Source organism: Solea solea, chromosome 13 (assembly GCF_958295425.1).
Source record: "Solea solea chromosome 13, fSolSol10.1, whole genome shotgun sequence".
In the NCBI taxonomy this organism is placed as follows: Eukaryota; Metazoa; Chordata; class Actinopteri; order Pleuronectiformes; family Soleidae; genus Solea; species Solea solea.
In genome coordinates this window covers 18,272,642-18,287,406 of record NC_081146.1, presented here as the reverse complement: position 1 = coordinate 18,287,406, position 14,765 = coordinate 18,272,642, and the positions used below count along the sequence as shown (strand labels likewise).

The window sequence follows — 14,765 nt, the reverse complement described above, 5'->3', positions numbered from 1 at the left end:
GATTCCCTCTGTTAGTTTACACACTGCAATGTTCTAACTGCCACTTTCCCGACCACCAAAGCAGCTGTAGGATTGGGCCATGACAGCGCAGAATGGTAGGCAGTATAGGGTTGGATGTCTCCATGTGGGTGTTCATTTCCAACAATGCCAGGAAATGCTCACAGACACTCAATGAAAAGTTAATCCACTGCGGTTGTTCATACTCGAGAGTCAGTGAATGCTCCGAAATATGTCGTGCTGGTGTGATTCATAGGTGGGGATTTACGGTTATGATGACTCATGATGAGTCACCCTGTACATATAGACAAAGCCCATTAAAACCAAACCAATATGGTTTGAGCCTATAAAATATTTAAAGAAAACTGCAATCAGAATGTCTGAATGAGCAGCAACAAGGTGGCCACCAGCCCTTTAAATCCACCTTCCATCAGGCGTTTTTTCTGTTGATAGAAACCTCGGGTAACCAGGTTGTAATTCTGGAAACACAATTCCCATGCAAATAAAGTTACATCAATAATTAAAAAAGGCCTCTTCATCCTTTCGACACATTGTATGTAAAGGTTTACGTGGCCTACAATCATTTAAGAAACACTATGGTGCTACAGTCAGTCAGACATGTCTCTGGAAAAGAACAGTCTCTTCTGCCCAAGCTCAATCATGACAAGAGCTTTGACATCACTGCCAGTCTAAGAGTGACTAAAACTGACAGCCTCCTCCTTTACCTCAGACAAAGAAAAACAGGAAAAACAATCAGCCATTGATGTGGCGGGCATTAAAAAAGAGGAAGGGGAGTTAGATGGAAAAGGCCTGGATGAATCACACAGCACACACACCACAGCGGCTGAGGTAGCCATGTCTCAGAGTACATGAGTCATGTTTATCATGCAGCAGCACCAGAAAGGGATTGCACAACTCACTCTAACTCTCTCTCTCTCTCTCCATTAGGAATGCTGCCTTAGTGCAAACATTTACCTGATGATGGAAAACAACAGCTCTAATGCTGCTAAAGAGCTCCCAGTGATAGTGGCACACATGCAGTAGCTCACATGCTGGGAGGCTGCAAAACCAAGCAGCACCGACAAGAGCAGCGACAGGGATCAAGAAACTTGATTTCATTTACACATCAATGTAATCTGCTGTTCATGCTAGAGCCGTAGAAAACTATTGAGAGCAACACAATTAATGCAAATACATGCGACTATAGTACTGTGCTGTGGTACTGAAATGGAGCGGAGGAGATCACAAAACAAGTGTTTTTAATTACTCGCCCCTGCCAGGGATTTTGACTCGAGTCATTCATAAATGCAATTAACGTGTATTTAGTAGTAGAGCTGAATGATGTGGTAGAGAACAATCAGACTGTGATTATTTTGACAGCTATTGCAATATGATTATAATTGATTCGACTTATCATTTTTTTTTCAATTACACACAAAATCCAAATGTTGATAATTTGACATCTGAGGAGCATATTTTGGGGCCAGGCAGAATTCCACCATAATGCTGTTCTGTCACACATTTCATCTCAACTTTGTCACATTGCGATTAATCGTTCAGCCCTAAACTGTAGTCTAATGTGAGTTAGCCTCCCTAGAGCTATTACGTCCGGTTGCCAGACCTGCATCCCCCCCATGTTTCAATGACATGTAAGGCCTCCTCCTCACTCCTTCATGGGCCTGCCAACCCACACAAAGTGAAACCAAATATGTTTCTAATTAAGAACAAATCATCTGAGTGTGTTTTCATAACCAAAGCAAGTCGACACGGTGCAATATTCCACCATAATAAAAATAAAAATTAGGGGTATTATGGCTCAGGAAAAGTAAAAGGCTGCCGGTCCACCTTAAAAAATAAAAGCCAAAAGCCTACTGTGTGGACAGCGCCGTGGTGCTGAAACAGCTCCGAGCGACGTCTGTACACAAGAGGAGCAGAAGAGGAGGAGGAAGCTGGTGTATACGGGGCTGGTTAGGATCTGCTGAGAATTTAGTGTTGAAATTACACACACGAACCGGCGCGCGCCATCCATCGCCACAAAGGAGACCTTAAATGATCTTTCCACTGTCATGTTGTGTAATCTCGGTGACGTGAATGGGGAAAGGTTAAGCAATTTGGCGTGCTTTTTGTACGTGAAAATGGCGCCCGCTGCTGCTAACCCAGCCCATTATAGTAGAGTATCGAGCTATAACCACAACAAAGTACACACACACACACACAGGATGTGAGTGTGTGAGTGTGTGTGAGAGAGGGAGCGTGTATGCCGCATTATTAAAAAATGATAGTCAGCCATTAAAATGTAGGGTTTCCTGAAGAGGAGGAGGAGTCAAGGAAAGATGAACCAGGCGAGGGAACAGGTTCGCCTCACCTTGGTCACCGTGGGCTGTTAAAGCTTAACATGTCAAGAGGAAACATGACCCTACAGTGTCACATAGTTATAGTTATTCACGCCATAACAACAGCACCAATACTAATCATAATCATAATAATAATATTAACACTCGGGGCTGCTGCCACCCTTTTCTTTGCTCTCTTACTTTAACATCGACTGCTCGTTCGCTTCCTCTTTCTTCTGTCGGTCCATGACACCGAGGATGATCTTCCTCTCCTCCTCGGTGAGGTGGCTGAGGTCCGGCAGCTCCGGCATGGCGCCGGCCGCTGAGGCAGAAGCAGCAGCAGCGGCGGCGGCAGCGGCAGCAGCAGGGCCAGCGCCGCCCCGGGGCCCGTGTGGAGCAGACATCTTTTACACACAGTGGCTGCAGAGGGAAATTAAAAGTGAAAAGCATAAAAGCACCATCACCACCATGACCTGCATCCTGGCTACATGTACAAGAGACATGCTTTTACATTTCAGTGCGGTCGGAAGTGACATTAGTGGTCGGGTGTTGCTGCAGGCACCGACACTGACATCCCATAATGCGTACCACCATACATGCATTATTATTGTTATTATTAGTTTGCTGCAGTAAGTAGCACAAAACATGATTACAGACTTTAACCAAAACTCATGATCCGGTTATCAATGTGTGCCGCAGCTGAGTGATGGCTGTTTGACTGCAAACAGAAGTGAAATCCGCACCATTCAAACGCACAAAAATCACATATGAAAATTCCCTAAAACAGGAAAGAACACCACACCAGTGACGGTATAAATGATCCCGAACAAGAGGCACAGGCTGTAGGCTACACACCACCATCTATCAGGTAATCCAACCACAAGCCATCCGTCCATCCATCCAGGGAAAACAAGCAGAGGAAGAGAAATGATCAAACTAACAATAAGAATAATAAGAATTATATTCATAAAATTACTCCTGCCTTTTATTTTGCAGTCATGGTAAATCCTGTCTAACCCATCGCTGCCATTCTTCAGAGAGGTTTCACTCGCATACTGGAATAAAAGATGCCCGGTCCGTCCTCGTTTGTTTTCCTTTGGAGCTCCTTAACCCTCCGCTGTCACTCTGCTCAGCTCGCTTTCCTCCAGGTTGATTATTCTTGGAGATTTCTTAAATGCACAAAAAATGGATGCAATGAGAGGGGAGAGTGAGTAAGAGAGAGGGAGAGGAGGCACACACAAAAAAATCCAGATAGGAAGAAGAGGGCGGAGCGATGGAAACACGTAGAAGAAGAAGAAAAAAAAAAAGGCCAGAGGACGCGCTGGATGTTCATTGACAGCAGGAAGACACAGCAGTCAGTAAAACACGGACTGGAATCGAGAGCCGATGTGTGCAGCTGGAGCATCACGCATATTTCATAACAGGATGATGAGGACTGTGCATGGAGCCAAATGTAAAGTGGGGACATAAATACAAGAGATGACTGGTGACAGTTGGTGTAGCTGCAGGTGTAAATAGTGACAAACTGTGCTGACGGAAGAAAAGCTCAAACGGTGTGAACACTGTCAATATTATCTGATGTTATGAAGCTCTATTTTATCAAATACAAATACATTTGAAAATGCAAAAAAAACAAGCTGAAAATTATTCTGACTGCCAAGTCAAAATGCACTTAAGTTACTTCTGAATTAATAAATAATTTTTAATAAATAATTTTTCTATTTTACTAAATCAAAGTTCTTCATTGACTCCCATTTAAGATTTGAAAACTTCTACATTTTGAGAACACCTAATACACTTTACCTATTGTAAACTAAACTTAGAGCAGATAAACACCATTGCTTAAAATTCAGACCTAGATCCTTACCAAATTCTCCATGTCCATAGATTCCATATGCATGATTTCGTTTCATAATAATCTCCAGATTATGTTTTGAAAAACGAATGAAAATATAAAAAATGCTCATGTGGAAAAAAACCAAACCAAAAACTGTAAACTTTATCAAATCCGCTCAAAAGGTTAAACAGGTTTATCCCATAACACACACAAAGACATAAACAGTCCAAAAACATGAACTCCTAAATAAAGGTAGCCACATATCGACATTAACTGCAGAAGCAATCAGTTATACTTCTCAAATCAGAATATCAAAGAATTTCAGAATCCAGATTATCATGTTCAGTGTGGTTTTAAATTATAGTAAAACCAAAGTTCTCTCTCCACCTCTACTCCTGAGGTGACACCAATCCCATCTTGTATTTCTCAGCCCTTGACCCCAGATAAAAGATGCTTTAAAGCCAGCCAGTGCATTCTGCCTCCCTCAGCCTGCAGTGATGATAGGATTAGAAGGACAACATTAAGAGGATAGAGCCGCTACCTGATAAGCGTTGTAAGTAAATTAGCACCAGCAGCAGTGATTTGCTACTGTCAAACACCAGGTTTCAATTCTGAATGAAAGGGGATCATTATTCTTTCCAGGGATTAATTTTCCCACAACAAACATGTTTATTATAAACACACATCAGTCCTGTACATACAGATTTTAAGATGAAATATAATATAAGACTGAGAAGTAAATGTTCGCTTGTAAACATTTGGCTTTGCCTTTGTTCAACAGTTAATGGATGAACAATAATGAAACTACATATTTATAAAAATCAACCCGCGCATTTCCAAAATGTTCCTTGAAGATTCCGTGCGATCGTCCAGCGTGGACAACGTTTGTAACCGAGTGTGTAAGTTGGGTGAGAGTTCGTCAAGAACGGATGTGTTGAAAATTGAAAAGTGTTGCAACAAGGAGGAAGAGGAGGATGAGGAGGCTGTGAGCTTGTTCAGACCAGACCTAAAAAAAAACCTGTGTTTTAAGCATCAGTTTTGGTAACAAACAGTTGAGCATTTCTTGAACTTCATTCAATAAAAAAAAAAATAGTGTGATGGAGATTAAGGTACCATGGGAAAGAATTTTCAGTTTATTATGTCCTACTTTATGGCACACGTGATTAAAACCCATTAAAGAGCATTACTTCTCTATTGTTCTTGATTTATGTATGGTTGTAGTCAGTGTCCTTGAAATTAAACATGAATGTCCACTGTCCCACAATAACAAGTTGTATATAAATTGTAATATGTTTTTTTTTTTAATTCTCAAGATTGGGTTTTGTGAAAAAGGTCCAAATTGGTGTGATCTGAAGCACCACCTCATCTCCCTGGGTCTTCTACTCTTCTCCAGTTGTCTTTATTTCACAACAGTGACCACGTGCTTCTCCCTCTCAGACACGAAAGGAACACTGCCTGGTTTGCTGTGCTTGAGGACGTTCCTCTCCCTAAAAAACAAAGAAGAGGAGATTGAGAATATTCACAAGGGGAGGGAGGGGGAGCATCGGCAAACAGTGACGAGGGAGGAGGAAGAGAATGAATATGAGAGTATTGACCCAACACCTGCGTCACCGACCGCACTAATGTACCCTGAAAATAATGCATTACACATAAATAGTAAATCATTCACAAGTCCAAACACACACATCTGACACATCTCCCAGTGCAGCCAGTAATTACAAAGCAGAGCCACACACTGAGCTATGAATCACCGGACCAGAGGACAAACTGAGACAACAGTCCAAACCAGCTTTAAACATGCATGCGAGAGCGATGCAGACAGATTTGGTCGGTGCTATCGCTGAGATTTTCCATTAGGTCAGTGTGATGTCATAGATGTGAAATACCCTGGTGTCATGGTTACATGGACATGTGGGGGGGGGGGGAATTCATTCATGCTAAACCTGTAGCTAAAGTACCGGTCACTGACAATAAGAGGAGAAACGGTGAACACTTACTTCCTTTGGCGAGACTCTCTCATAACCCGCAGCTCTTTGCTCTGGTGGTGGATGTTCTTGGGTAGATGTCGGTGGCGGGCAATGCGTCGGACCTGAGGGTGGTGCTGGTACTTCTCCTTCAACTTCTCACTGTAGTTAGTGGCTCGCCTTTCTCTAGGGGCCAGCTAAAGGACATCAGAGGGACATGGATAAAAATTAAGAGGAATGTTTGGAAAAGTAAAGAAGAAAAAGAGGAGAGTGGAGTAATAGGCAACGCAATTAAAAAGGAAGCAGAGAAAGACGATGAGATGAGGAGCACAAAGATGGTTTAGGCTAGAAGACACACTGCTCATTACACAGCACTATCCTAGTCAAGCAGCATCCTCAGCATGTTTTTCTTAAAAGCTGTGCTGTGGCCATTTTCAGATATTAACTCAAGATCATGTCCGGAGAATTGGATCCCGACGTCCTCTTTTTGCTGTCCACATATTATGAGTAATGCAGCTGGACCTCGACTGGGTTAGGAGGCAGGAAGCAGAAAACCAACCCATTTACTCGCTGTGGATTATCCAGAGTTATCATCACATGAGATGACTTGGAGGTTAACAGGATTTGGATCGGGAGCCGGCAGGAGATTGGAGTAGAACTAACTTTTGATGGAAGCCCCGTCACCGTAGCAAACATGTTACAATCAAAGAAGATGTTTGATGACGTAAAGTCTGTTTAGCTGAACTCATTTCAACATTCTTGAATTTACTGGGCCTAAATTCCAGCAGTTTGAGTCTCCGATGTTTAAGCTCCACACTTCACACAATGCTCCAACTCACTCACTAAACAAAAATAATGCAAGGACAGAGGTTTATGTGCAGAAAGGGAATGAAAAAGGCTCCACACTCCCCATTACAAATCAGAAATTAATTAACAGGATTTACCATGAAACTGTTATTTAAGGTTTAAAAAGTTGTATATTGTTATTTAAAAAGATATGTACTGCTAAAAAAATATGTTTTAGGGCTACGCCGATCAACGACATCGCCTTAGCCCCAACATATACTTTCATCTTTGTCGTGATGTCCGCTGGGTTTTTTCCAGTTGTCGCTATTGCACCTGGCTAAGTAATAGTCTGGCACACAACATTCATTATTCTGCAAATGTTTGATTTTTTGCAGATTAAACAAACAAGATACAACACATCAGTGAACTTAAGATGTGCCAGCAGGTGGATTTTATTATTTTGGGGCAGAGCCAAGCAAACTGCTTCCACCAGTTTCCAGCAGTGTTTGTGCTAAGCTAATAAATTACCGTCTGTGGCTTCGTATTTCTTCATTTGGATACGAGAAGGCTTACACCGGGGAAAAAGACAAGCAGGTTTCAAACGTTGCTGCTGAGACTGTCATAACTGACATTAAAACCAGAAATCATGAATGTGATGTGAAGGTTTTTTGTAGGCTCACTCATCCTCCACATCTTTTTGACTTTAAAGGGTCAAAAATACATTAATCTGGTTGCTGTGTGTTTGAACACGCACAGTTTGATATGGTTGTACTAAAGGCTAATTCTGTTTGTTTTTTTTGTGCAGTCTTTTCCTAAAGGCATTCTTCTGAAGTTGAGAGCCCACTCCGTTATTAACCCTGAAGAGTCTGTGGCTTCATTGCATGTATTCAAAATATTGTTGTATTTTTATCTGTTGCATGAAAATGAAATATAATTTCTTGCATCTGGAATTCCCAGGGTAAGTTTTTAATTTGAATTACAAATTTGTAAATCTGGAGTTTGTTATTGAACTACAAGTACTAACACAAGTTTGACTAAAATACTACATGGAAGGAGAGAAAAAAAATGCATTTGTGTAGTCACTGACAGTTATGGTGTTTGTGTTCTACATCATAAACTAAAAAGGTACAGTAAGCAGTAACCTCAAAACTGAATCGAATGTCCATAAAAAAGTGAAGACAGCAGCTAAACGACATCCCTCCCTCTCCATCTCCATCTCTCATAAAAAGCAGCAGTTAGTCGGACTTGCCTCTGTGCAGCGTTCCCTCCTCGAGGGCTTTTATTCTAATTAAAGCCATGATTTGTCTTTGATTTAATTTGTGGAAGAAGACCTGTTAGATGCTGATCCTGTTCGACTGTACCAGCTCCCCGACCAAGATACCCACATGGGTAGCCTGCTAAATACAGTGATCATATGATGTCATCAGGCTAGATATAGAAAAAGCAGAGGAAGATGCTTGACTCTTGTTTTTTTTTTTAAAGGTTTAACTTCATTATAAGCAGCACAATGCACCACAGTGACAAAAAAGCTGCTAAAGATTAATGAGTGCAACATAAAGACAGATGAATAGAGAGACCAAGTGAAAAGTGTCAGGCCTTTTTTTTCACGGCTGAAAAAGAACAGGCTAATCTACTCTTCTTTTTTTTTACTAACAACTTTACTGGGCTACAACTAGGGTCAGGCAATGTCCACTTTATAGATGATATCTTGACAATAAACTGCACCATACAGTGAGAGCAGGAGTCACCGTCACTTTTACACTTCTAAGATATGTCAAACCAGACATGGGTGTACAATCAAAAGAGAAAGCTCTGAAATGTCAGTACTCCCTTACTGTACTGAGTTGGTCCAATTATTATATCAATTACACCAGAAACGGTCATAATTCATTTGTTCACCTTCTTGTTCTCTTGCTCTCAGGTTTGTGTAAAAGCTGATTGTGTGCCTGACAAAGTGTCCACAAAGTTTATTTCCCACATAACTAAAGTGACATGGTACTGAGCTCTGAATGCTGTGTTACTGCCAACATTGATCATAGATCAACCATGTTCTTTGACTTAACAAGTGCAATGTCTCATAAAGGACAAACCTAGAAATCGTTTCACATCTACCCCTTTACGTCTGTTTATTTAATTAAACTGTAAACATTTTGACATATCTAGTTATTTTTAATATATGTATTTGATCTATGGACTAGAGGGAAGCCCGAAGACATCACTGTCAATTATGCAAGTGTTTTTAAAGAGATTAAATATGATTTCTACCCTTGAATCAACAGGTAGCGAAAAGTCAGCTGTCTTAAAAAGGAATAAACAGGAGTTCAACACACCTTAGGCCTTAAATACAAAGGATTTAATTTACACCAGATTCAATGGTTACTACTTAAGTCCAGAAAGAGTAAAAATAAATGAAAGGTGGATGCCTCAGCTGATAGAGAAGTCATCCCATAGTTTAGTGTGATGCAAAGCCTTGATTCAGCATCTCAGCATTTCTTGATAATTAAAGTACAACTTGATTGTTAATGCTTCATTATGGTCAGAGTAGCCTGCTTTAAGTGATTGGCCCATTTAAACTGCTGATAGGAGCACCACTTGTCTGATCTCTTTAAGTGCAAAGCTTGCAAATAAATCTTCTCTTACACAGTGACAGTAAAACAAGTGCCAAAAGCAGGGCAATTTTCCACTCTGAAGCTGCATTAAGAGAATAAGTAAGAGTGAATCCGATTAGAAAGAGAAAGATGGCTGCTCGGGATGGCACGCAAGACGCCACTGGTCTCTATTACTGAGCCATGACTGGTATTTGGTTCACTGACACACTTCCCAACGTTTTACTGGTGTGCTACTGCTGAGTTTGTGGAACATTAAATGACACTGACAATATTGTTTGTGCTGACAAAGATTATAAAATCTAATAAAAGACATGGGGTGGCCAATAACAAAGTTATTAAGAGAGAACAGGGACGTGTCTGGAAGAGGATGAAGTCCTCAAATATAATATTTTACTGGTGGTTTCTCTATCAACATTTCATGCTCTATAGTTTTTTTTGGACCTTCACCTGCCACAAGGGCTGCTGTGCCAACTGGTACAGTGTACTTAATGAGAGTGATTCTACCCTCAGTCAGCATCCATCAGGGCACTTGGCACCAGTGGTGCCGTAGCTTCTGGCATTGTCACCCACCCTTATCCTGCTGAGATGGGCACCGGGCCATGGCTATGTCACAGAAATGCAGCTAACTCATAAAGCACGATCAGGTAATGCACTGGAAGGCGTTACTGTATACAGAATGTCAGACAGAAGAGGGAATTACAGCTATTGATCAGCGAGAGACATTATGATGAGGAATTATAAAGAAGCAGCCAGAAAGAAGCAAGTTGAAATCAATATGCATGAAAGTAGTTGTGTGACATAGAGAAGATGAGGCAGGACCATGGGTAGAACTTACCACTCCTAGTTTCTCTGCTGCGTTGGCTTTCCACAGGCGGATGTTCATTTCGTCGGATCCGCTTAGGATGTACTTGTTGTCGGCCGACCACTTTACGCAGATGACGTGCTGCATGCGCTTTGTGTGGTAAACCTCCCTGAATTTCAAAAAAAAGAAAGTAACAAAAAAGATAGAAATACAATGTTTTTCTTTAAAAAGCACAAGCACAGAATCGAGATCTACTGACAACCAACTCCAATACTGATCACTCAGAGCTGTGGCAATTGAAGCAGTGGGCTTCTTAAATATAATACTACAAATATCATCTGTGCTTAGTCACACCAACAAATCCTCTGACAAAAGATGTGTCCTTGTCCTCTAGAAAGACGCATAGAAATGTTTTCTTTTATGTTAACTTATTGTTCGGTTTTCTGAAACTGTCGCAAAACAGTATTCAAAAAAAGAAGCAGCAGTTTTCTGATCTGACAAAACTACGGTAAGGTTTAACATGGTCTGGATAATGAATACATTGTTAAAGCTGAAGGCTCTTGGTCATCATGGTTAGAGTGGTAGACGCATTAATATGGTCATAATTATTGTCACAGACTATTGGTACTAGATAACATGAAATTGTACTGTTATAGTGCACTTCAAACAGGAAATATTTCTCCTTCAATTACAAGGTTACTTTGACTTTCTTTATGTAGTCGTCTTTTTCTACATATATAGCTGGTCTTTTCCTCTTCACTGGTTCACCTGATAACTTTCCCCACTGGCATGACTAATTGGAGCATGATGAGTTATAATTACTGTTGTTAGATGCATCCATGCTTATGACAAAGTCAAAACATTTGCTGTGAAAGACATAGATGGATCATATGGATGAAAAAAATATATATATATATAATATTCCGTAAACAGTCAAGTTCCAAGTGATTCAACAGCTACTTCAGCATGTACCAGTAACTATATGTTTTAAGCTCTGACACATCCATGCTGTGATAATGCCCCAGCTACTGTAACAAACTGTACGTTCGTGTCATGTACTATTTGTTCTGGAGCTGGGTAAGGGCACAAACATTACAGCATGTACCATTTGGCACATAGCAACTAAACAATGGCCTGGTGTTTGGTCTAGGAAGGTCAAAACAAGCTCCTTACACACAAGCTTTGCTAACCAGCAAACAACCATAAGCTATTTTCACAGCAGATATTTAGCATTTGTCAAAACAATATGAATGAATATCTTCTATTATTAAAGCCCAGGGAAGCCCAAATAGAAGGACTGAGGTACAAATATTTCAATATTCACACATGATCTTTGCTGATATATACATTGAGGTGCTCACAGTTTTCTTATGAAAAAGCCCATAATACAAACAACAATATACAGACTGTGTCAAAACAATAGTTATTTAAAATATGGAAAGATCGGTGACAATCCCTAAAAAGTATCATCAGCTAAAACACACTAGTTTGTACTCAGAAACACACTTTTACCAACTTACTTAAAGATTGACAGAGTGATAAGGATTACCTAGCTCAATAAAGTAAATACTAGTGATCTGGTCATCTTGTTCTGATAATGACTTTTAAATAGACCAATAAATACTATCAGCTAAAACGAAAGCATACAGTTGATTCCACTGTGAGAGAAGCTTCATGTCCACAGACCAGTAACAATGTCGGGTAACCCTAACCCACAGTAGACCTGGGTGGTGATATAAATCTAGTGTTACTGACCTACTGTGGCCACCGTCCTTGAGAAAGATGCGTATGGTCTTGTCGAAACTGGCAGATACAAACTCCTTCCCAGTGGGGGAGTAGTCAACATCCAGCACTGCAGACACATGGTCCATGTGCACTGTGGCTGGCCGTTTCAGATACCTCATGTCATATGTGTAGAGGCTGGTGGTGAAAAAAACATTTATCACTGTTATGACAACGCTCATTTTTCAAAAAGAAAAAGTAGCAGTGACTACAAACCATAACATGAATAACTTGTCTACACAAAGTCTAAACATTTTTCAAACAGAAGGATATTCTTAAAATACAAACACTATGATAAAAGTATTGACTCACTTATAGTCCTCATTTGAACAGGTGAAGTGATATGCTTCCATAGGGTTCCAGCATAATGTATTACTTCTCATTGTCATGATAACCTGAAATAAAAACATGCATTAGCTACAATCGAGAGCAAATTAAATTCTTTCATCAATGTAATGATGTCCCCCTACCTTTTTGAGAGGTGCAGATTCTCTCATGTCATACAGGACTATACTTCTGTCAGAGGCACAGCTTGCAAGAAGTTCTGTCTGTGGGAAGATGTGGCAGCTTTAACTAAGCCTCCTATTAGACCCACAAATGGAAGTTTAAACAAAGAGACACTGTTGTGTGAGGGTGGTGGTGGGCTCTTACCTCCACTGGGTTGAAGCGGACACAGCTAAAGCTGTCAACACCCCACGTGAAAGAACGAATTGGAGTACTCCTTTGCTCATCCCAGATGTCCACCTGCTGGCCACACGTTGCAAACACACCGTCCTTCCGGTGATGGTCTAGTCCTGTGAACACAGTCTACAAAAGGACAAGTATTTAAACTATAGCCATAATGCGACCCAGTGCAATGTTAAACAAATGACATATAATTACTGATCATACCTTGCCTAAAATAGTGTTGAGTGGTTCTTCTTCCTCTCCATAACCTGGAGCCTCCATTTTCCATTTCTTGATTGTTTTGTCATCACCAGTCTGTTATGAGAGATTGTCAATGTGTAAAAAATGTGTAAAAAAATGTATTAAAAGGTCAGTTTAAAGACACGTTTAAGTCTGAAACATTTACATGGGTATTTTAAATGGTATCAATCACCGTATAGAAGAAAGTTCCACAATAGCCGACAACCATTCCCCGAACAAAACCTTCATGTGCTTGGAGTGTGCGGACACATTCACGCTTGGTAAGATCCCACATTTTCACCTGCAAGTCAAATTAAACAATCTGTCAGTGTTGTGTATATGATGTCACATTTCACATCACAACAAACTAAATTACAGTCAGGAATTTTGGCCACAGTCACCTCTCCATCACAGGAACCAGACAGGAGAGTAGAGAGGCTTTTGGTATGCTTGGCCATGCAGTTCACACCATCTCTGTGTCCATCCAGAGATGTCAGGAATGGCTTGGCAAACACCCGCTCCAGCTTCGTGGCATTCAGAGCCCGGATGTATTCTCTGTTCACCTCGAAAGGATGCAGTGTTGGGTCATAATTCCTAGGGACTGAGGCCAGAGAAAGCAATAGTTAATGAGCAACAATTCATTTCACTTGTATGGTTACTAGCCACTTAATTGGGTACACATGTGCAACTGTTTGTTAATACAAATATCTAATCAGGCGGCCACATAGCAGCAACTCAGGGCATTTGGTCATGAAAAAATGACTTTGAGTGTGGCAAAGGTTGTTGGTCTGAGACAGGCTGGTCAGAGTATTTTAGAAACTTTGAACTACTGGGATTAAAACAAGAGTTTCTTTAAAAGGTATGCATCAAAACTTAAATATGTTGTAGCAGATGGGTTACAACAAACAGCCTGCCAGTTTATTAAGTGTCCTTTGTACCTAATACAGTGGCCGGTGACGATACGATTTGTAATTGCTCAATGTGTCTATTTGTTAAGAATGTATGTATACTCTAATTTACCTTTACCTTGTTTTGTCTTAACTTTCGTGGCACCTCCACACATGTTATACGACATGTATCACACATTTTTCACTCAGCAACCTCTTAAGTAGTGCTAATAATTGCCCCTGGTTGATTATTTGAAATGTAGCTACAACCCCTTTCATATTAAACGATAGATATGTCACATTCACAAATAAAAAAAGACTCAAACGCTGCAAGTGGCATTATTTACGACATTACACATGTACACAGTAAATAGCTAGCATTCTGCTAGCCAAACTGTGTTTACCCCTTGGCATACGACGTGTGTTGAAGTATTTAACTTACCACGTTGAATGTCTAGCTTTGTTTCCCGGACATAATCGTCCGGGTTCCTCGAGAGGACTTTAACTTTCATTTGGTCGCACGGTGTGAGTAAAAACACACTAGAACACGATCGGGATTACTTTAAATTTAAAAAATGTTGGCAGGCATGTGTGGATACGAAGGAGGAGAGTGTGGCGCCGCGTTGCATTGTGGGATGTCAGTCCTCCCGATTGCGTCACTGAATAAGGAAGTGTCGACATTTTGCACGAGGAGGACCGGAAAAAGAATTGGCAAAGCAATAAAATATGATGTACATTGTTATTTAAATTATTCATACATGAAAACAAGCTATTGTGCAAACAATACAATCAGAAATTAATGTCTGTATTATAGACAGACGACACCACGACTACATGCGCAAGTACAGAGCATGAATCCTAC

The 14,765-nt window shown here is 40.6% G+C and overlaps 2 protein-coding genes across 41 annotated transcripts in view; both read right to left on the bottom strand.

Annotated features, from left to right (window-relative positions):
* Positions 1 to 3,579, bottom strand: part of rims2a (regulating synaptic membrane exocytosis 2a) — a 120,536-nt gene extending 116,957 nt beyond the window's left edge. For 23 of the 40 annotated variants that reach the window (XM_058648843.1, XM_058648847.1, XM_058648879.1 and 20 more), the window contains exons 1-2: positions 3,313 to 3,578; positions 2,532 to 2,750 (exon numbers count right to left, since the gene is read on the bottom strand). In XM_058648843.1, the coding sequence (XP_058504826.1) occupies positions 2,532 to 2,734 (203 nt within the window). In that variant the 5' untranslated portion in view covers positions 2,735 to 2,750; positions 3,313 to 3,578. Of the gene's footprint in view, positions 1 to 2,531; positions 2,751 to 3,312 lie in introns of all 40 variants that reach the window. The other 17 variants (XM_058648826.1, XM_058648830.1, XM_058648832.1 and 14 more) reach the window with 2 other exon arrangements.
* A 734-nt stretch (positions 3,580 to 4,313) lies between these two features.
* Positions 4,314 to 14,545, bottom strand: dcaf13 (ddb1 and cul4 associated factor 13). Its single transcript, XM_058648731.1, has 11 exons — positions 14,346 to 14,545; positions 13,418 to 13,617; positions 13,210 to 13,317; positions 13,002 to 13,091; positions 12,762 to 12,917; positions 12,581 to 12,658; positions 12,423 to 12,505; positions 12,084 to 12,248; positions 10,362 to 10,497; positions 6,165 to 6,328; positions 4,314 to 5,654 (listed from the first exon to the last, which is right to left on the bottom strand). The coding sequence occupies exons 1-11, from the start codon at positions 14,413 to 14,415 to the stop codon at positions 5,567 to 5,569; spliced, it is 1,338 nt and encodes a 445-aa protein (XP_058504714.1). The 5' UTR covers positions 14,416 to 14,545; the 3' UTR covers positions 4,314 to 5,566.
* Positions 14,546 to 14,765: the final 220 nt, after the last annotated feature.